The 21,279-nt window shown below is 36.1% G+C and overlaps 1 protein-coding gene across 1 annotated transcript in view; it reads left to right on the top strand.

The window, feature by feature from the left end:
- The window catches only part of CDKL5 (cyclin dependent kinase like 5), a 254,855-nt gene extending 236,214 nt beyond the window's left edge, over positions 1–18,641 (top strand). The window contains exons 16-18 of the mRNA XM_072614215.1: positions 6,779–6,878; positions 15,302–15,421; positions 17,418–18,641. Coding sequence (XP_072470316.1) covers positions 6,779–6,878; positions 15,302–15,421; positions 17,418–17,810 — 613 coding nt within the window. The 3' untranslated portion in view covers positions 17,811–18,641. The remainder of the gene's footprint in view (positions 1–6,778; positions 6,879–15,301; positions 15,422–17,417) is intronic.
- The last annotated feature ends 2,638 nt before the right edge of the window (positions 18,642–21,279 follow it).

Raw genomic sequence — 21,279 nt, 5'->3', positions numbered from 1 at the left:
GGAGTCTGGTCTAGTAACTTTACACCATTGAGCTATCCTTCAAGATTGTCTGATCTACTATCTCTGACCTTACTACAGGTGAACTTGAACAATGAATTTTTCTTAGTCACAGGAGGGACAGAGGGAGGATGTTATCAGCCATTCATTCCTACTTTCCAACCTTTTCCGTATTATCCTCTACCCTCAACTCTGTAACTAGTCATGTTGTCTTTACCCTCAAGATACTGTCAACCCTGTTACCAATTGTAAAGTTTCCTTACCCATCCTGTTCTCTTCTTTGTTTCATGCTTTAAAAAAGGACTTACATCCTTATCTTTTGCTTATTCTTGTCGTTGGACCTCTTCTCTCTCACTATACTGTCTCAATTGGCAATCCCATGAGCTCCTATGGGTTCAGTTATCATTTCTATTAAGACAATAATTTCTTTTTGTAAAAAAAATTACTTTATTTTCAATTCACAGAACAAAATAAGCACTTCTCTAACACTTAAAATAAAAAAGATGATTGCACATGAAACTGCAAATCTACCATGTACAGCTTGCTATTCCCTCCATATATACAACAAAGTTAAAATGTAAATTTCTTTTTTTTCCTCTCTTCCACTCCATGCCCTAGAAATGGCTGCCATTAGATACAAATAGGCATATATACATATGTATATATGTACATATATATATACACATATGTAAAATTATTGTAAGGAGGAGAGAACAGTGCAAGGGGTTGAGAGATTAAACTGCATATTCACACAGGACCACAAGAATTAAGTGAAATAGAAATCAAATCAGACAGTAATCAGTATTAGTAATGTACTTTTTCAATATTTTAACAATTATTTTGACTACATCCATCATTAACTTAGCATTGGTAAGTAAACATTTCAGTTCTTTAAGATTTTGTTGGAATCAGTCCTTACCCACTGAGACAGTTCACTACCCGCTACACCTTAGTAGATGGTCTTCATGAATTGCTATGACTAAGATGTTCATCACCCTTCACCTAAATCATGAATTTCTCAAAGTTGGTTCTTGGGTAATAAACATTTAATCCATACCTAGAGACTTGAAGCCTTTTTAGCTTGGTCAAACTTGCCAGAATCTGTTGAGAGGAACCACCATGCCATAAAGAGGCATAGGAGTAGAACTATAGTAGAGGAAGTATAGAAAAGCTTGGTAAAAATGTTTATGAAAATAAGAAGTACAGAGGCAGGAAGGGAAAGGGAGGCAGAGGTGGCAGGGTACTAATAGTTTTAAGAATTACATCTACAGATGGTATTGCTATGGGATTTGTATGACTTCCACCAATATATTGTTGAGATTTCCTAATCAATTTCTTCACATAAAGTCATAAAATAACAACGACTCATTTAGAATTTTTTTTCCATTTTCTTGAACGATGTCTATAATTTGTTCACTATATTTTGTACATGTGTTTAGGGGAAAAAGTAGTTTGATAACTCTTGTTTTAAAAACACAATTCACAATTGACTGATTTATTGCTTGTTTGTTTCATGCTATAACTGTAGAATATTTCTTACTAATGTTAAACTTTCTTTTTGATTATGTTGTTGCATTTTTTAGTAAGTACATATTACACCAGTACCTCATTTATCTAGAAATCATTTATGCAGCAATCTCAACTATCCATATCACAGTTATGAACTTAGAAGCAGAAAGGCCTTTGAACAGCCCACATAAATGCCATAGAACTAATGCATTTTACTCAAAGGAAGTCCCTGAGGCCCTTCCTCAGAATTTGCTCTTATTTTGGTTAAAAAAATATATTGTTGTTCATCCTTCATTCTCAAGGGAGACCCGTGTCATCAGGAGGGTGATGTTGCAAATGAATTGGATTTAAATGAGGCAGGGTTGTACAAAGACTCTGCTTCAGAGTCATCAGAGTCCAATGGCAAGTTATAGGTCAGGAAGACTAAAGATGGCCCCAGATGCAGTGGCAAACCTTGGTCTTTTTAAGCTAAGGTCTTTCCCAGGTCTCAGTTTGCCTGATGCAACACTCATTCAGTGATTTAAGCTTTAAACTAAAACTTTAAAATTTATAAATTTAAAACTGTATAAACTTATAAATCATAGAAGACTTAGACCATTTTGCATAGATGCAAACAACCCCATATACTTGATTAACCCTGGAAAGGCACCCTGTATAATTCTATACTATATACTACTATATTGATGTGGATAATAACTCTATACCCAAGACACCAATAAAAGGTTAAACTGCATTCAGTAAACTGGGTCCTTTAAGAAGGAATGGGGTTATGTTTTCCATTTTACATAAATATCTATTAAAAGTAGACTGAATAAGTGTTGGAGATTAAAGGGTAAGCTTTAGCTTATCTAGACAATTCACTTAAGTAGAGCAACTTTTTGCTAGATAAATAAGACATTACTGTAATTGACTTGCATGGTCTCAGTTTCTTCTCACGTAGAGTTGCACGTGTAGCGGTATTCATAGCGGGTTATCACCAACAGCCTATGCAGATTTTTAACAGGTTAACTTTTGTTTTTATTTTATTCATTTTTTAAAAATCTATGTTTTCTGTGATATTACCAACCACAGAGTTCACAAGTTTTCTAAATTTTCAACTATTAAAAGCCTAATATTTAGGAATTTGCCTTTTTTGGTTTTATGGTTATCAATTGTCCCCAGAACTTTTTTCTGATCCTCGAATTGAGGAATCTTTATTCAGATGCAGGAGCTCTGTCTATGACTCTGTTAATTCTCTAATTAGCCATTCTGATGGAACAAAAATATTTTTGCAATTTAATTAAAAAAACCTTTCTGCTTTATTTATCAAGTGTGTAAGCTCCTTAAGGGCAGAGGCAGTGCTTCATACCTTTGTATACTAACCATCCTTCAGAAACTCCTACATCTTCATATCCCCTTGTAATGTTAACAAGAGTTGCATGATTAGAGGAGGTTTGTTTGTAGGAAGGCAAAGATTTTCCCCACGCATTAATAAGCCTCATGCTCCATTGAGGGAGGAGCTTATTTAAAGGGAAAGTTTGCTTATTGGGGAGGTTTGTTTGCATGAAGGCTTTCACAGCTTTTGTTAATAAGGCATGAGGGTTGTGATGCCTCTGAAAAGTGTATGTATACACTGAAGTGAGGTTTTGCTTGGGGACTTAACTCTTTGGAAGAAAGTTCATGCACCAGATGAGACTCTGGGTAGCTGAACTCCCAGCTTTGAAAACCCAGATGTTGGTGCTTCTTTCTCTGGTAACTATGGAGGTATGTATGTAATGATCAGACAGTTGGATCTGTCTGTTGATCTATGCTGTATGTATTGCTTATGGTCAGACAGTTAGAAGCTGTTGGGCTTTATTTCTCTGCTTGTCTTTTGTCTGTTGGTATATGTGATTAAAGAAGATTGTTGACCACTCACAAGTTTCTTTCCTTTTAGAAAAGCAGATCTAAGAACCTATGCCTGCTGGCCAACCTGGATGTGTCAGGGTGCTTGTTGCTACACCTTCCCTACTTCCTAGCACAGTACACAATAAGTTCTTATTAAGTTTATTAAATGAGTGAATGAATTTCCCTCCTTAATAAATAGTTCATATGTTTATTATGTTTTGCTTCCCGTATTTATTCATTTGTTTAATCATTTGATTTTTTTCTTCCCTCTTTCCTTTCTCCCTTATTAAAGTAATTCATGTTCTAATAATGGATGCCCATATCAAATGCAGCATAGGATAGATGGAATGGAAACTCTTTCCTCCACCAATATAATTTTACACACACACACACACACACACACACACACACACACACACACACACACACACACACGGTGGTTGAGGGTTTTTTTGGTCTCCTTCCTTGCTATCTAACAACTCTTTTTTTTTTCTTCCTGTGTGCCTGCTCCTGGTAAAAACTGCTCTGTAATTTGTGGTTACTCATTTCTTTTCAGTATGCCCACATCAGCTTTGCTGTGGAGCTACTGTCATCAAATGGACTGCTCTTCAACAGAAAGTTCCATGAGCCAACTCCCCATTACTTGTTATTTGACAGTCTTCTCTTCTGAAGACTTAGCTCCAAGAATTCATGACTTTTTTGACATTCTTTTTTACTTTTTCCTGTGTTGTGCTTTTCTCCACTGTTCACTGCATTCTAACATGTACATATGTCATTTCCGTGCATATTTATTTCACAGTGTGAAAGGATCACAAGGCACAAACTGCATGCTGATTAAGCAGATAATAGATATAGTTTTCATGTTATTCATAGCACAGGGGAAAACATGAGTTCAGTCTCTTCTTAGATCTCCCTATTTCTCTCATTCATTCAGTAAATATTACATTGAGTACCATCTATCTAAAAAGCAGACACCAGCTCCTCTAACCCCAATTTTGGAGATCATGCGCCTTATTTTCTTACCTCTAAGGAAAAGCTAAACTATCTGTATTTTGGAGGGAGAATGGGGGAAGATTGGAGTACTTTGTGAGGTTTTTAATCATAACAAAAAAGTGACTTCAGATGTCCTAGTCTGAATTCTTGTCCCTCTACCTTCATATTGAAAATTCTTTGTATAGAATAGAACTCCAACTTAATTGATATACCATTATTTCTTCCTGCTTGTGGAAATATTTCAACTTTCCTTCTATTTTAGGGACATAATATTATGCTCATATTATCTTGGTTTCTGCTATGTCCTAAGTTCCCTTCCCTAATCTCTTTTATCTTGTTTATTAATTATTGCCCCTACTCTTCATATCTCTTGTCAGGCCATCCTAGTTTCTTTCTCTTTGAATTTCATTTAAAAAGACTTAGGAAACATTTTTTTGGTAATAAGTACAAGCTAAACCCTTTGAAATTTGGTTAGAGTGTTATATCAGTTGATGGAATTATTTTTAGGAATTCTTCTGTGATCCTGGGGCATAGATGACTGCTTTTTTTTTTTATCAAGACAGGAAAATTGATATTCACATCTGCATATTTTACAAATAGAAGAAGAATGGTAATATGAAGGGCTCCATTACATTGTTGTTTCTGTAATGGAGCCTTTATAATTTTGCCATGAAATACAGTCTGGTATAAAATCTAAGAGCCCTATCAAAGGGGGATTTCATTATTGGTATTTCACGAAGGGTGCCTCAGTAGGAGGCATGAAGTTTCAATAATTTAATGATCATTACTCATTGTGTTTGAGGTACCTAGCCATCTCCTTAGTAACACCTCAAAGAATCATTTTATGTCGTTGTTATCATTGGAGAATCTTCAATTCTCCCTATTCTTTCATGTTTGAAAATTTCCATTCTCTGAAATATATTAAGGGCCATCAATCTGAATTGACTATCAAAAGTATTTTTTTGCTTAAAAACATTTATTTCAAGAGGTAGAACATTGTTTTACTTCTTGTATTATTTTGGAATAATTTGGGGGGAAATGCTGTGAAAAAAATGTTACAGGCCCTTGGAAAGTTATCATAAGGGACATTATGCTTCCTTAGAATATTCTTTTCAGTTTCACCTATTACTAAAGGAGTTTTAGGCCCCAAACACAAAAAAGCCAGTGTTATATGTTAGTCATTTTTGCTGCCTCTAGCAATTCTCATTTTTTTCCATCTGTTCCCCCTGCCCTTGATTTTGGTGTCCTATTGTTATAAATTGATTTTACCCTGATCCTTTTCATCATTCTTTCCACTTGTGATATTATTTAGCCAAATGTAGGCATACTTGTGAATGTCCTTGTTTCTTTCAATCCATAAATCACTGTAATGTGTTCTTAAAGACACAAATTTAGATTAAATGCAGTTTGCTTTAATTGTCTCATTGAGTAAAAGCTTTCAAAAAATTTTCTGCACCTGGTCTGCTTTAGGTGTTAAGTATAAAAAAATAAAACTCTGTCATGGGAAAAAAATAACCTTTTATATTATTTGCAGTTATAATTTTTCATTGTTTTATAAAAGCAGGTTTTTCATATTTAAAAATCTCACATTGATGCAAGATTTCTACTTCTAGAATAATTATAGTTCAACTACTTTAAAAATATTAATAGTTTACATTTATATAGGTATTTGTCCAACTACTTTTACATCATTTATCTCATTTGATCTTCATAATAACCTTGTGAAAAATAATTAAACTGAGTGATGCAGTGGCTCTTGAGCATTAAGGTAGATGAGTTATTGTTAATATTATCTGTTGTCTAACTTTTTCATTTTTCATTAAAATAATATTTGTCAGGGCCATTAGATATGTTATATCAGTAGTTCAACTCTAAACCTTTTTTTTCTCCTTAATCTTACTTGGTGATAAAACATCCATTGTATGTAGTTCCCTTTCCCCCATTTATTGTTTTTCTTAATTGAGCTTTAAAGGAAACCTAGTTTTTAAATCTTTGACTTTTTTTTGTACAATGACTTCAGTAGAAATGCTATTTTTATACTTAATTACTTTGCTAATAGCAAAATGGTTGATCCAATGGTTGATTGAGTGCAGTTCTACTTTGTAGATGATCAATCCTTTAAGTCACATATTGAAAATATTGAAAGTCAAGGGTTCTAATCAGCATGGTATCATTCCTGTAATGTCTACTAAAGTAATAGATTAATTCCATTAACACTGACTAGAATAATTGTTACCTGAAATCTTACCATGCTTAGTTTCCATAAGACTATTTTTGCAGTTTTTTCTTACTTAGTTCTTTATACAGCTCTTTTTAAGCCTAAAGTCATACATTTTGAATAGTAACATTTTTCTTTGTTACATGAAAAATGATTAAAAGTTTATTAACATGATTAAATTCTTTTTCCATTTAGGAAAAGTCCTGAAAATATTAGTCATGCTGAACAACTCAAGGAGAAGGAGAAGCAGGGCTTTTTTAGATCCATGAAAAAGAAAAAGAAGAAATCTCAAACAGTAAGCAAAGCATTGACTTTTTTTATACTGTGGTGTGAGTTCTGAGTTATTCTGTGATTAGCAGTATAAATGGTCTAAGTTGGTTATATTGGATATGTTATCCATCTGCATCCTTTTCTTAAATTCTACTTGGGCGTCATAGTTAGCATCAAATTTATTTTTTTCCTCATTTGAAATTCTGTACAGAAACATTTTTATTTGGTCACGCTAGAAATTCTTGTTCCTATTCTAATGGACACATGTATCCTCTGCTTACTGGAGTATCGCAGATTTCATCTACAAAATCTCCAGCAACAGAAAAGACACACTGAACTTTAATTGAAATTCATTTTCAACCTTTTTTATCTCTGTGTAGTTCATTTGAGAAATAAACTTATTTAAATTCACAGATCCTACATGGAAGTAAATACTATTCTTTCTGGCTCCCAGGTTCATTACCTTGTCATTATCCTAGATTCTTCACTCTCCCTTATTCTACATAACTAGTCAGTTGTCAAATTTCGCCTTTTCCACCCCTATAACATCTCTCATCCTTTCTCTGCTCACACAGCTCCCACCATAATTCAGGCCCATATTGCCTCTTGTACAGGCTGTTGCAGCAATCTCAAAGTTATTCTTCCTGGCTCGAGTTTTTTCACACTTTATTCTCCACTCAGCTGCCAAAATGATTTTTCTTAAGCTGCAAATCTGATCATGTTACTCTCTTATTCAATAAACTCCGGTAGTTCCCTATTGCTGCTGTGATAAAATGTAAATTCCTTTGTTTAATTTATAAAACTCTTCACAATCTGACTTGAACCTATCTTTCTGATAAGTTCATACATATTCCCTTTGCTGCACCCTATAATTCAAAAACTGGCCTTCTTGGTATCTCTCACATATGGCACCCTATCTCCCATCTCTCTGCTTTTATACATCCCTGGCATTCACTCCTTTTTCATTTCTTCCTTAGAGTTAAAACAGTCATTTAGTAAAAACATACTATGTATCTGACATTGTGCTAAGTGTTAGAGTTGCAAAGAAAAACAAAAACCACCCTTGTCCTCAGGGAGTTTATGGTCTAACTGGGGAGACAGCATGGAGACCACTATATAGAGACAAGATATGTAAAAAATAAATTGTAGGTAATCTCAGAGGACATTTGCATTGAGAGGAACTGGGAAAGACTTCTTTGCAGAAGGTGAGGTTTTAGCTGAGCCTTGAGGGAAGGAGTTCCAGACATATGGAACAACTCTGAGATTGGTATTCCTGAACTACAGAGTATGTAGAAGGAAGTAGGGCAAAAGATAACAGGGTAGGTAGGAAGCAGCCAAGCTATGATGGACTTTAAAAGCATCTTTCTTTTCCTTCAAGGCATAACTCAAGACCCACCTTCTACCTGCAGCCTTTTCTGATCCCACCAGTTTTTTGTACCCTAACTCCCTTGGATTTATTTTCTTTATATTTATTCTTCTTATATCTATATCAACCCATATTGCTTCTTCAGTAGAATGTAAGTTCCTTGAGAGTATTATAGCATCAAAGTCTGTACTTGGCACTAGCAGACAATTAATAATTGTTTATTGCCTCTCTTCCAAATTACCTTGAACTTGACTACTTTGTATTAAATTATATTTGTTCTGAATAGAATTATAGATTTACTTCTTTTTTCCCGACTCTGATTTTTTTTTTCCTGATTAATCATTTCTGACTTGGAGTGCCATTTCCGTCTTCATCTCATTTTTCAAATGAGAAAATGGAAGCAAACAAGGTTAAGTGACTTGCCCAGGGTCACATAGCTAGGAAGTATCTGAATCCAGATTTGAATTTTAGTCTTCCTGACTCCAGGACTGGTACTACACCCACTGCGCCACTTCACTGCCCCTTTCCTGCAAGTAGGGATTGTTTTGTTTTTTGTATTTGTATATCCAGTGCCTACCTCAATGCCAGGCAGATAGAAGGCACTTAATCCATGCTTATTCCCTCCCTCCCTGCGTTAGTGAGAATAGTATGAATAAAGAACCAACAAAGGAGACTGAGAAGGAACAGTTGGATAGATAGGAGGAGAAACAGAAGAGAATGGTGTCACAAAATCCTAAAGAGGAGAAAGTCTCCCAAAGGAAATGATGATCCACAGGGTCAGGTGCTACAGAGAGGTCAAGGAGGTAAGGATTAAGACAAAATTAGATTTGGCATTAGGTGTTCAGTGACATTGAAGAAAGCAGTTTCAGTTGGATGATGAGGTGTAAAGCCACATGGCAGAGGGTTTAGAAGAGTATGAAAAGGGGAAACAGAGGCACCAGTTGTAGACATTATTCTTAATGAATTTAACAACTAAGGGGAGGAAAGAAGTAGAAAGATAGCCAGCAGTGATGAGCCTGGATTTATGATTGCTGGCTTTACAATTCCATTATCAATCATCCTTTTTCTGGGCTGTACCATCAATGATAGGAGTGCATGAGATTAGTGTAAGACATTTTCAGGATTTTCCCTTCATAGTGATTTTTAAAATATGAATGAATTCTTTTATGAAATGTATCATATGTTTTTGAATCTTTAACCTGAATTAAAAAAGACTGGAGAGAAAGGAAACCATGGAGCCTTCACTGTTATAAAACCACTTGAGTTGAAATCCTACTTAAAGCATGTGATTAATCAGTCAGTTATGTTAGCTATGTGCCTAGCACTGTGCTAAGCACCAGGGATACAGATATGAATAAGAAAAAGTTCCTGCCCTCAAGGAGTTTATAATCTAATAGGGAAAGACAACATCCAAAAGGAAGCTGAAAATTGAAGGTGTCCCCTGTGTGAAAATGATAGAAAAATCCAAAGGACTACATCCAGTTAGGAAATGAAGAAATAGCTGGCTTGGCTTCCTCCTTAAATGAAGATTTGGGAGCTGATGATTGCATCATCCAGTCAAAGGGGCAAAGGGTATTGTAGGTGATAGATGAGTACCAAGGTTGATTTGATCTTGCAGGAAAATGAGGTACACAATGATGAGGTTACTGGGAGCATGATGGAGAAATCCAGAGGAATGAAGCAGATGGGAAATGAAGAGATAGATGACCAAAGACCCTGGTCACCCAGATCAGCTTCAAGGATGAGGTCACTATTTGGGTCTTTGATTTTGGATCCTTGGTACGTGGGAGGAACTTTGATTGTACTTTCTCAGTGGATGCAAATATTTTGATAGATAGATTGAGGCTGGGCTTGGGAGTAGGAAGAGAATTTTATTAGGGAAAGTTATTGTAGAATCATACCCGTAGACTCAGGTTTATAAAAGATTTGTAGATAGATCTGCAAGGGGGGCAGAGAAATCTAGAGAGAACTGAGCACTGGTTAAAAGCCTGAGAACAGACTTTGATTTCCAAAATATGAATCCGTCCTGTTGTCAGTTTCCTCCCACCCCTGGAGCTATACTACTTCACGGGAGAGCAAAGCAAGCCTCTTGGCCCCAGAGGTGATAGTAGCCACAATAGTGATATAATAACAAGGCTTCCTAGGCCAAGCTGTGGAGAGGCAGCAATTGAATCTTTGAGTCTCAGAGATAACTGGGCAGGGTAATCATGGAGCCCCAGAAGAGAGAACAATGTGATTCCAAAGGTAATAGTGGTTGGGGCAGAGTAATGAGTCCTTGAGCCTCAGTCTCCTGGAGAGTTACTCCCTGGTCTCAGCTTTCTAGGGAAAGAAAGGAAGTTCCTGGATAGCACCAGAACCCTGGAGAGAGTAAATCTGTGATCTTGGAGCTAGAGGAATAAATAGTACACAGTTGAGCCACAGTGTTGGGGAGTAAACCTGGCTCTTATCTGTGAATGCATCTGAGATTGTTACCTTGACTGTTTGCCTGAGATTTGGAGGAGGGGAGTAGGGGTAGGGGAGAGTTCTTCTATCTGTGTATTTCCAGAGAAACCTGTTATTTCTAGAGAATATAGAAATTCTCTATATTTCTGGGTAGGCTACAAGCCAACTGAATGTTTTTTGAATTCTCTTGTTTCCTATCTGACTATCCTTCTCAGTATCTTTTGCCATATCAACCATATCTCGTTTGGTAACTGTTGGTGTTCTCCAAGGCTCTGATCTTAGTTCCTCTTATGTTTTCTTTCTTGGTAACTTCATCAGCTCCTGTGGGTTTAGTTATCGTATCTATGCTAATGCCTCCCAGATCTATATAGTCAGCCCTAACCTGTCTTCAGAGTTACTGTCATACAGCTCTAGCTGCCTCTTAGACATCTCAAAATGGATTCCTATAACCAGCTCAAACTCAACACGTCTACAACAGATCTCATTATTCTTCATCCATCTTCTAACTGTATTTCTGTTGAAATCATCATCCAACTGCCTAGGTTCGCAGCCTCAGTTATCTTCAACTCCTAACTCATCTTTATCCCATATTACAATCAGTTTCCAAATCTTAATTGATTCTTTGTACACTTCTGTCCCAATCTCTGCACTAATACAGTTAACACTCTAATACAATCAGTATAAAAGAAAGTATCATATATCAAGGAAATGGAAATATATAGTGTACCATGTTTCTTTGACACAAGATCCTTGTGGGTTTTTTAACCAATATTAAACTTAAGGTGCCTAATGCAGTCAGGGCCTATAATTGTTTCATTTGCACAAGCATATAAAAAGTTTCAGGTGAGTAGAATGTATTTTAACCAGACAGGGAAATATGAAAGTCATCAGATCATTGCTTTAGAACTGGAAGGGACCTTAGCTGTCATCTGGTCCAGTCCCCTCATTTTATAGTGACTTGTCCAAGGTTGTACAGATAGAAGGTACTGTGACATCAAATTCAGTACTGTTTTCATTGTAATAATACACATAGGCCTTTTCTCAAAGATATTGCCATTTAGTTCAAGAAATGATATGTACAATATAATACAAAATAGATGATTGATTTTATTAGGTCATTTTGGTATTCAGTATCTGATTCAAATAGCAAATCTCTGATTAGCATTTATATTAAAGAGATGGCCAGCCTTCCTTGCTGGGAAAATTTGATCCAGTACAAAGTTTTCCATGAGTAATTTGGCATTTACTTTTAGTTTTGTAATACCAATTAATTTATTTTTGTTGATTCCATTTGAATTTTTAAAATTTAATAATAAAACATACCTGTGAAAAGCTTAGCTCCTTAAGAAACAGCATGATATAGAAAGGCTTAGAAGATCAAACAGTCTGCTTAGAGTCACAAGATCTTGGTCTGAAGCATAAAATACTTCCTTGATGCCTCATGATTGGTAAATCACTTAACTTCCTTATATATAAATATGAGGATTTATAATATACTAACTTTCTCATAAGATTGTTGAAAGATGTTCAGCAAGTCTTATAAATGTTACATACTTTTTGTGAGGTGTTATTATTAATGCTAATAATAATCTCACATTCAAGATTTTGTGTTTTAAATTTTTATTTAGCCTGGTTCTGTGTTTTCATTAGTTAGAAAATTATGTGTTCGGAAACTCTTTCCACCAGTGAAGAACAGCCATCAACTTACAATGTTTGAATTTTCTCAGTGAATTGAAAGCATAAGCAACTTTGCCCGTATTCACGCAGATAACAGGTTTCAAAGGCAGAACTTGAAACCAGGTCTTTCTGACTCTACTACATCAGCCTACCTCTCTTTTCCAAATTTATTTTTTAAAATATTTTATATTGCTGTCCTAGTTTACTGACCAAATTAAAAAGGATATTAATGCTGAAGAAAAATTTCTGTAGGTTACTTGAATTAACCTGCTAAATTATAGTAAGTCAAATCATTGTCATAATTTGAAGTGCTTACTCAGTGTGAGGCATCATCATGTGTGCTGAGGTTACAAAGAAAGGTAAGACAGTTTCTGCTCCCAAGGAGCCCACAAGCTTATATGGTCTTAAGTCAGGTATTTGTATTAACTCTACCAAGAATAAGCAAATGGGCATCATTAGGCTATTGGGCTTTATACCTGGAAGCATAAACTGCTAGAATCCAGATACGTTTTCCCCATTAAGGGCAATGCATAAAATTCAAGCAGATGAAGGTGTTGATGCACATATAGATGGTTATAGAATGCTTTAGACCACTTGTGTTTTTAGAATCCTATATTTGCATATTCAGCCATATAAGAGACATAGGACATGTGTGTGTGTGTGTGTGTATGTATATGTGTGTGTGTGTGTGTGTGTGTAGGTGTAGGTCAATACACCACTTATAGTTTAAATGTGAAAATCTCTGTGATACTCTTACCTTCATTTGCAAGCTCAAAAATGCCTCTGCTGCCCTTTCACACATTTTTCTAAGTGTGCTGATGAAGATATTCCAAAAAAAGTGCAATCCTGCATCAATCAAATGAGTCAATCTGGAAACTACTTTTAGACATGTGGCTTCTGTTGTATAGAAAGAAAACATTCACCAAACCCTCCTAGCATATGCTCATTTGATTAGCTTTATCATTACATACCAGTGATTTGTTATCTTGACTAATTAGAATATTTGGCTTTGAATATTGTTTTTAAAAGTAAAGGACTAGGGAAAATATAGTCTTCTGAATTGGGTCAGGTATTTTTCCACTAGGTAAATATTTATGGGCATGAAAAAGGGGAATGACTTACTCATTAGTAAGTGGTATGATTTGGTAGATGACATTTTAGTGTTTAAGTGGTACAACTATTATAGTATATCTTTTTCTTCTACCCATTTTGCCAATGGTAGATTGTTTCTAAGTATTACATTTTTATCTTTAAAGGAGGTTCAGAAAACGGTCAAGTTTGTTTAGAAGTATATAAAAGCAGTTCTTTTATAATAATCATATTTTTGCTATTGAATACAAATTTTATAAACTTATTGGATATTTAATCTGGATGCTCCTCTTACAATTTTAGGTTGCCATATATTCATTATATATTTAGAAAAGATTCCTTGATACCCTAAACTTCCATTATAGACATCCTTGTTCACAAAAGAAATAAAATCGATCTTCTCTTGAAAGCATAATATGAGAATTATGACACTTACTATTAACATTAAAATACATATTTGCACAAATGCTTTCAAAGACAAGGTCATTTTGCGTAAAGCACTATTTTTGCAATTAGTTTATTTGTATCTTATGTTGCAGACAGACTCCACCAACGGGGAGAATCCAAGCATCAAGAAATCCCTCTTTCCTCTTTTTAATTCAAAGAATCCTTTAAAGCATAGTTCTTCTTTGAAAAAGCTTCCTGTAGTCACTCTACCTATGGTATCCATTTTTAAGTACTGTAGCACTGAAACCTGCTCCAGTAAACTTGTTTTACTGATGACAACAGCATGTATTTTATTTTCATGGGATCATATTCTCTTTATGCTAGTTAAGTACTTTGAGCCAGTTCCATAAATACACGGGATCCAAATTATTGAGCACTCTTTCATGTTTGAATAAGTATAATAAGGAGGATAAAGCTTAAATCTAAAGATCATCAAAAAACAATATGAAAACAAGTTGATAAGAAGTGCTGGAAGACAGTAATCATAAGATCATTTATCTCCTGTTAAAAGTTAGGTCAGTATTCCTAATAAATAATTGTTTTGGGGACTCCTAGACATGGTCTATTAATACTTGATTTGCAATTTTTTGCCCTAAAACAATGTTTAATGGATAAAATGGAGAAGAATTGAGGGCTTCCTGAAAAACAAGTTTTTAGTAGTTCTGTGCTCTTTTCCTGGCTTGCTCCAGTTTTTGCCAGTGGTACTTTTAGTGCCAGGGTATTTATTCTGAATTTGACAGTAGTCATTCTCCATTCTTTGAATTGTTGAGAAAAACAAATCTTAGTTTTTTGGAATTAGTGAAAGAAATCTCCAGTTTCTTCATTGTCCTCATGGTACCCCATGGAGGAATACTTGGACCAGTACTTACTGGGGTATGGTTCTTTCCCACTTTGGCAACAGTAAGAGCCAAAACTAGATTCCTCTGCCTTCCTAAAATTTAGTGTTTTGCTTTATTTCCTACCAGGCCAATGACTTGGTTTTATTGAACTGGTTCATAACCTAACTACAGTATGGAATGCTATTGAATGAGGATAATATATTGTAATTTTTTGTGTAGATTGATTTAACTGCTCTCTCTTACAGTGACTAAACTAACAGCATGGGAATGCTTTAAGGGTAGAGGTTTTAGCAAAACTGCATGATATCTGCTAGTTTTTCCTTATGGAGGGGTAATGAAGTTAAGAGGGCAGTCTCATTTAATTATAGTGAGCACACTTGTAAAAAATAAACACACACTCATATATATGTTCATATATATGCATATATATGTGTATACATACACAAACACCCACACATTGCAATAATATTTTGAGTTTTAGCTTTGGATTGTTGGGGTTTAGATTTTTAGGGGAAGGGAGCTCCTTAGGAATGATCAATCACATAGCTAGATGTAATAATAAGCTAGATCTCCTATATTCCTTCATAGGTGCCCAATACAGATGGTCAGGATCTTCTGGCATTACAGAAAGCCATTCATTCAACTAATCACCAAAGCAGTCGACCGAAGGAGTGGCGTCCTGAGAAAATCTCAGATCTTCAAGTTCATGTAAGTGAATGATGCCCACATATCTTGATGTGCTACATCTGGAAATGGTTCACAGTCTTATATTGGGAAGAGGTGTGTGTGTTAAGGCGCCAGAGTTGGGCAGGGATACACCAATATGGGAGCAGCAACATTACAGTCTGATAAAGAATCTCTGACTATGAACAGATAGTTTTCAAGTGAATTAAATCCAAGTTACCAGCAACCATATGAAAAAATGTTCCAAATTATTATAAATAAGAATAACACAAATTAAAGCAACTCTGAGGATTTACCTCACACCCATTAGATTGGCCAGGAAACAGAAAGGAAAATGACAATTGTACCAGGATCTATAGCAAAGCAGACAAAGTAATATACTATTAGAGGATATACTATTAGAGGATTGGTCCAGCCATTTTGAGAAGCAGTTTCTTTTCATGGCCCAAAAGTCACTAAATTCTGCATGTTCTTTGACCTAGTTGTACCATTACTAGATCTTTACGTCCAAAGAGATCAAAGAAAAACTGAAAGGATCTACGTGTCTAAAAATATAGCAGCTCTTTTTGATAGAGCAAAGAACTGGAAACTAAGGTGGTACCCATCAATTGGGAATGACTGAGCAAATTATGGTAATTGAATGTAATTGAATATTACCGTATTATAACAAATGACTAAAGAGACTGTTTCAGAGAATCCTGAGAAGACTTGTGAACTAATGCAGAGTGACATGAGCAGAACCAGGAGAACAATTGATTCAGTAACAATATCTTTTTCTATAATACTTTTGAAAGATTTAAGAACTTAAGGCAATGCAATGAGCAAGCATGATTCCAAAGGACAAATGGTGAAGCATGCTACCCACCCCCTGACAGAGAGGGGATAGAGTCAAGATGCAGAATAAGACATATATTTTTGGACATGGCCAATTTTGACTGTTCATATTTGTTTCAAGGATTTTGTTTTGTTTTCCAGCGATGGGAGGAAGTGCTAGTACAAAGAGAAGGATTGGAGATAGGATAGCTCCTACTGCCCTCCCCCCAAAAAAGAAGAGAAACCTAAAGAGGATCACTGAAGGATTTTAAAAAAAAATGCATAGAAGAGATCAAAAGAAAGGCCAGCAAGAATAGCAAACAAGCAGGACAGCTTTGAAATTTGCTTGTTCAATTTATTATATATTTTAAAAGAAAAACAAGCTGTACCTAATAGGAATTCTGTTTTATGTACAACCCTCTTTTTCTCTTTTGAGAATATGAAAATGCCCATTTTTTTTTACGTTTGTTAAACTCAGAATAAAAAATGGAATGAATAGGCAGATAAATGCCAGAGTTTTCGGCAAAATCCATGAAGGCAGTTAGTGGGCATGGTTAGTTCTGTTCAGCAAAGTGTCTGCTCTGTCCCAGACACTCTCATAGACACTAAGGATATATCCAGAAGTAAAACAGCCCTTGTTCTCTAGGAATGGAGTGGAGGGGAGGGGTGTGTGTGTGTGTGTGTGTGTGTGTGTGGGGTGTGTGTGTGTGTGTGTGTGTGTGTGTGTAGGGGTTTTTTTGGGGGGGAGTGAGACAAAACATACACAGATACGTACCAGTCAAGCTCCAAAAAGGAGTTGGAGACTCCATTCTGGAAGCTGAACATGACCTTGCATTAATTTATTTTGTCTTTAGATTTTTCTAATTTGATTTCCCTTGGTTTAATAAAACCCACTCTTTAAAACTGTGTATCAAAGAGCCATTGTCAGATTTTGTAGAATCAACTTTCAAGCCAATTGTTAAAGACTAGGATAAAGATTTCTTTTTTGGTTTGTTGGGTTTTTTTAGTGGAATTGTTATGAAATTGCTAGAAGAAAAGTAAGAGCTTGGACCTTCATCCTTTTGTTGCATGTATATCCTTATAATGGATCTCAAAAGAAGAACAATACCTTTCTTGATTTTTTTTACACCAGAATGGATGTGCAACTGAGTTGCCTCCCAGCTTTAGAATGTCCACTATATCCAATACCCAGTTTTCTTTCTTTCAGAGTCAGCCATTAAAATCACTCCGTAAGCTGTTACATCTCTCTTCCACCTCAAACCATCCCACTTCCTCGGATCCCCGGTTTCAGGCCTTACCAAGTCAGCAAGCCAAAAGTTCCTTTTCAGAAGTGCGGATTCACCCCATGAGCCAAGCCTCTAGCAGCAGCAGCAGCAGCAATGTCCGAGCTGAGGCCACTCCAAAGACCAGGCCGACACTTCAGCTGCCGGGTCAGATAGACCCAGGCTGGCATGTATCCCCTGTGAGCAGGAGTGCTAATGAGGGGCCTTCCTACTCTGAACAGCTGGGTTCTAAGAGTGGGCCAAATGGGCCCACATATAACAGAACAAATAGATCACGGATGCCAAATCTGAATGATTTAAAAGAGACAGCCTTGTAATTATGCTCCAAGGGATGGGGGGGATAGCCAGCTCCCTTGGGAGAGGGGTGGGGAGGAAGGGATGGGGGTAGTCAGGGCCAGGGGTGATAAGCCAGTATTTTCAGCCTTTTGAAGGTGTGCAATATTGTGTATGTGGAGCTGCATTATTGAGCACCACATTAGTCGTCAGGGATCATATAGTAAATGAGCTGAATTATTGATTGCCAGTTACCAGAAGTCTCCTTTGATGATGGAGTCCAGGAGGAAGTTGCCTGGTTCTTTCCCCCTGCCCCTGGCCCTCCCTCACATTCCAGCTTTAGCTTGCTCCCTGATGAAGCTGGGAAGCTAAAGTATGCCTTGGTACTTAAAGGGATGGAAAAATGAAGTGTCTCGACCTATGTCCTCACCACATACTTTCTGCCTAGTTGAAATGTGGGATTTATGTAATCCAAGCCTGTCCCTTTCTTTCAAGGGTCAGAAGTCCAATTGTATGTCTTAAATGTGTTTTTTTTAACTTCCATATTTGATAGGTTTGTAACATTTATTTATGATTAACTAATATTGTACTGTTATAATCATACCTTTTATGTTATAAAGTTATTTTGAGCTGTTTGAAACATTGTGAAGCAGCGCAACAGCTACAGTAGTTTCTATAAAAACTAAACAGTAACATTTATATATTGCATCAGGAGTATTCTATATATAAATATATATATATATGGTAAATACCTGTCTGTTTTATAAATATCTTCATTTAAAGAAAGTATTGTTATGACACTATCTGCCATATTTTTATACATTTGTGATATAAAGTGCAGTATTATACTTCTAATAAAAGGGAGTTGAATTGTGGCCATGTGTGACTGTAACAGTATGAATCCAGCTCACCTGTAAGAGTGCAGCCCTCAAGGAATGATCAGTAGCAGCAAAGTGTGTGCCATCTATTTCTAACTCTGTTAGAATTTAAAGAAAAAAAGCAGAGGATGAGGGACTGCCCAGCTGGCTGCATTGTAATGAAGACCTCAGGCTGTTTTTTCAGTCCATGCATGATAGCTCCCCTCTATGTTTGGTATCACTTACATTTCTTGGTACAGAGAAAGTGCCCCTTGAAAACCACAACTAAAAATAGATGCTCTTCCATGGAATATTATGGGGTATAGACCAAAGAAATCAAACATGATTTGTAAGTGGAATTTCAAAGTCGTGAATTTACATAAGATAGACTGCAAATCATGGCATATCAGGTTAATGCTTAGGTATATTATTCATTTGTATTGTTTTGGGTAACTAGACAGAGTACATTCATGTAGTATTCTGATTAAAAATGCTGCTGTACTTTTTTGATTGCTATTTCTGAACATATTTTAATGCTTTAGAAGCAGTGGAATCTAGTTGTAGAAAAAATTGTCACATGCCCCATTTTCCTCTAAGGTCTCCTTAGGGTATCATTTCCAGTAAGGTTACCATTGACACTGGCTTCAGGGATTTTTGCAAATTTCCTACAATATGGTGGTGTTTAAGTATAACAAATATAGTGTCAGAACAATACCACTTTTTCTTATCCTTCATTTCCCTTCATTCCCAAGTTGCTCACAGATGTCATTGAGGCCTTTGACCCTTGTGTGACAGTAGCCAGTGATTGTGCTTTATGTGTATTTTGTCTTGCCCGACCTAAACACATTAACCTGTCCACAGTCCTCGGTTTTGGAAGTACCCAGTTGACAGCCCTTTTGAAAATTTTCCCCTCACACACACACACATTTCCCCACCCTCAGAGTTCACTTTTAAAGAGAAGATGGTATGTTTGTCTCCCCCCTCTCCCCCAAAAGGGTGTGGTTTTGTCAGGGTTTGTTCCCACCAGAGTCTGAGTGCATCAGATCCCAAATCAGCTGTGACAGATGAAAAATGTAATAAATCGAACTGCTATGGCCACAGTTTTCCTTGGGATTTTGAAAAACCAGAAACCCTAATGATATGCAGAGTACAAAAAAGGAGGCTCCATTTCTCCACAGTCTCTCTGAAATGTTAGATTGTGTGTATATTGCATTCTTATTTATATTATGATTTCATGTGTATAGACTCTGTGTAGAACTCATTGGTGCTTTTTGTTTCATTTTCAATAAATATATTGGACACTAAATAAAAACTTAAGGTGAGCTTGATATTATCATTGAAGCTGTTTGGTTTGAAATCCATTAATGATCTAGCAAACTGTACTTTTCCTTTATTTTTTAATTGTTAGATTTTCTCTCTTCCTCCAGTTCAGGACAGTTCAGCTGGCTCTGCATTGTCTTGAATGGAATTTTTCCTTCAGAACTACTCTTGCTTTATGTGAGTTAAAAACCTAACAGCATTTATGAGTGCGTATGACACTGGAAGCTTGCATGTTCAACACTTTGACAATAGGGCTACAACCCTTCCCACCACCTTCCTTAAATGTTAGTAAATCCATTTTCAGCATAGAAGGCATAGTAGAAGTGCCTTTGGCACTTGGATTGGGAAGAGAGCCATTTCCTGTTCACCCATATACTACTGATGTCTCATATATGGGAACATTTATATTGATTGTTTTTGGAAACAGGATCTTAAGTTGTCAAAGCAATCAATCTTCCAGCTGCAAGTAATAGGTGACTAAAAGTACTTGTGATATACTCCTAAATCAGAACCAGAAAACAGGTACACTATTAATAGTGTATAATTAATAGAGTATAACTGGAGGTAGATCTTTATCCTCTCTTCCCATCTTTGAAATTTTTCATTGATCCTGAATGTGATCTCTAAATTAAATTGATGGCTTATCATTTTCTTCCTATTCTTAGAAGAGAGAGGTTTTGTCACACGTGTGTTTAGTTTCAAACATGTCATCTTAGCTTAGCGCTATTGCTTTTCCCAGATTCTGGTATGTTTTTCCTTTTCTCAGAGACTTCCTCCTAGGTCAACAGTGACCTGTTATTCCTGAAAAACTGTGTTAGAGAGAGAACTACAGAAGTTGGTTAGTTTGATGTGAGAGAGTGTGTGGCATCCATACATTTAGTAGATACTGTAGACTTTCTAAGAATGAACTAACTTAATTAAGACTTAAAGGAAGTATTTAGACTTGTTTACACAATCTAAGCTGCCTAGATCCATTGAAGTTCAAAGTCACTGATACAGTTTCCAGAGTTACCTTTCATATTAGGGACAATAAGTTCTTAGGCACTTATGGAATCCTTTCTCTTGTCCACATTCATTTTTAACCACCATTACCATTTTCTCTGTGAGAGGCTCAAGTTGCACTTCACTCTTGGATCTTTGAGAGATTTACCAAGGGTTGTTGGATAACACTTGGAGCCTGAGAGTTCCAGGTAAGGTGTTGTGCTTACAGAGTGCATTGACTCTGTGGTGTTCCCAAGTCACTGGGATCAGCTCACAGACTGGATTTGCCAAGTTGACCCTCTTTCCCAGGTTAGGGAATTGATTATATGAGTTTAAGAGACTAACACTCTCTTTC

Source organism: Notamacropus eugenii, chromosome 5 (genome assembly GCF_028372415.1).
Source record: "Notamacropus eugenii isolate mMacEug1 chromosome 5, mMacEug1.pri_v2, whole genome shotgun sequence".
NCBI lineage: Eukaryota > Metazoa > Chordata > Mammalia > Diprotodontia > Macropodidae > Notamacropus > Notamacropus eugenii.
This window is presented reverse-complemented; position numbering and strand designations above follow the sequence as displayed.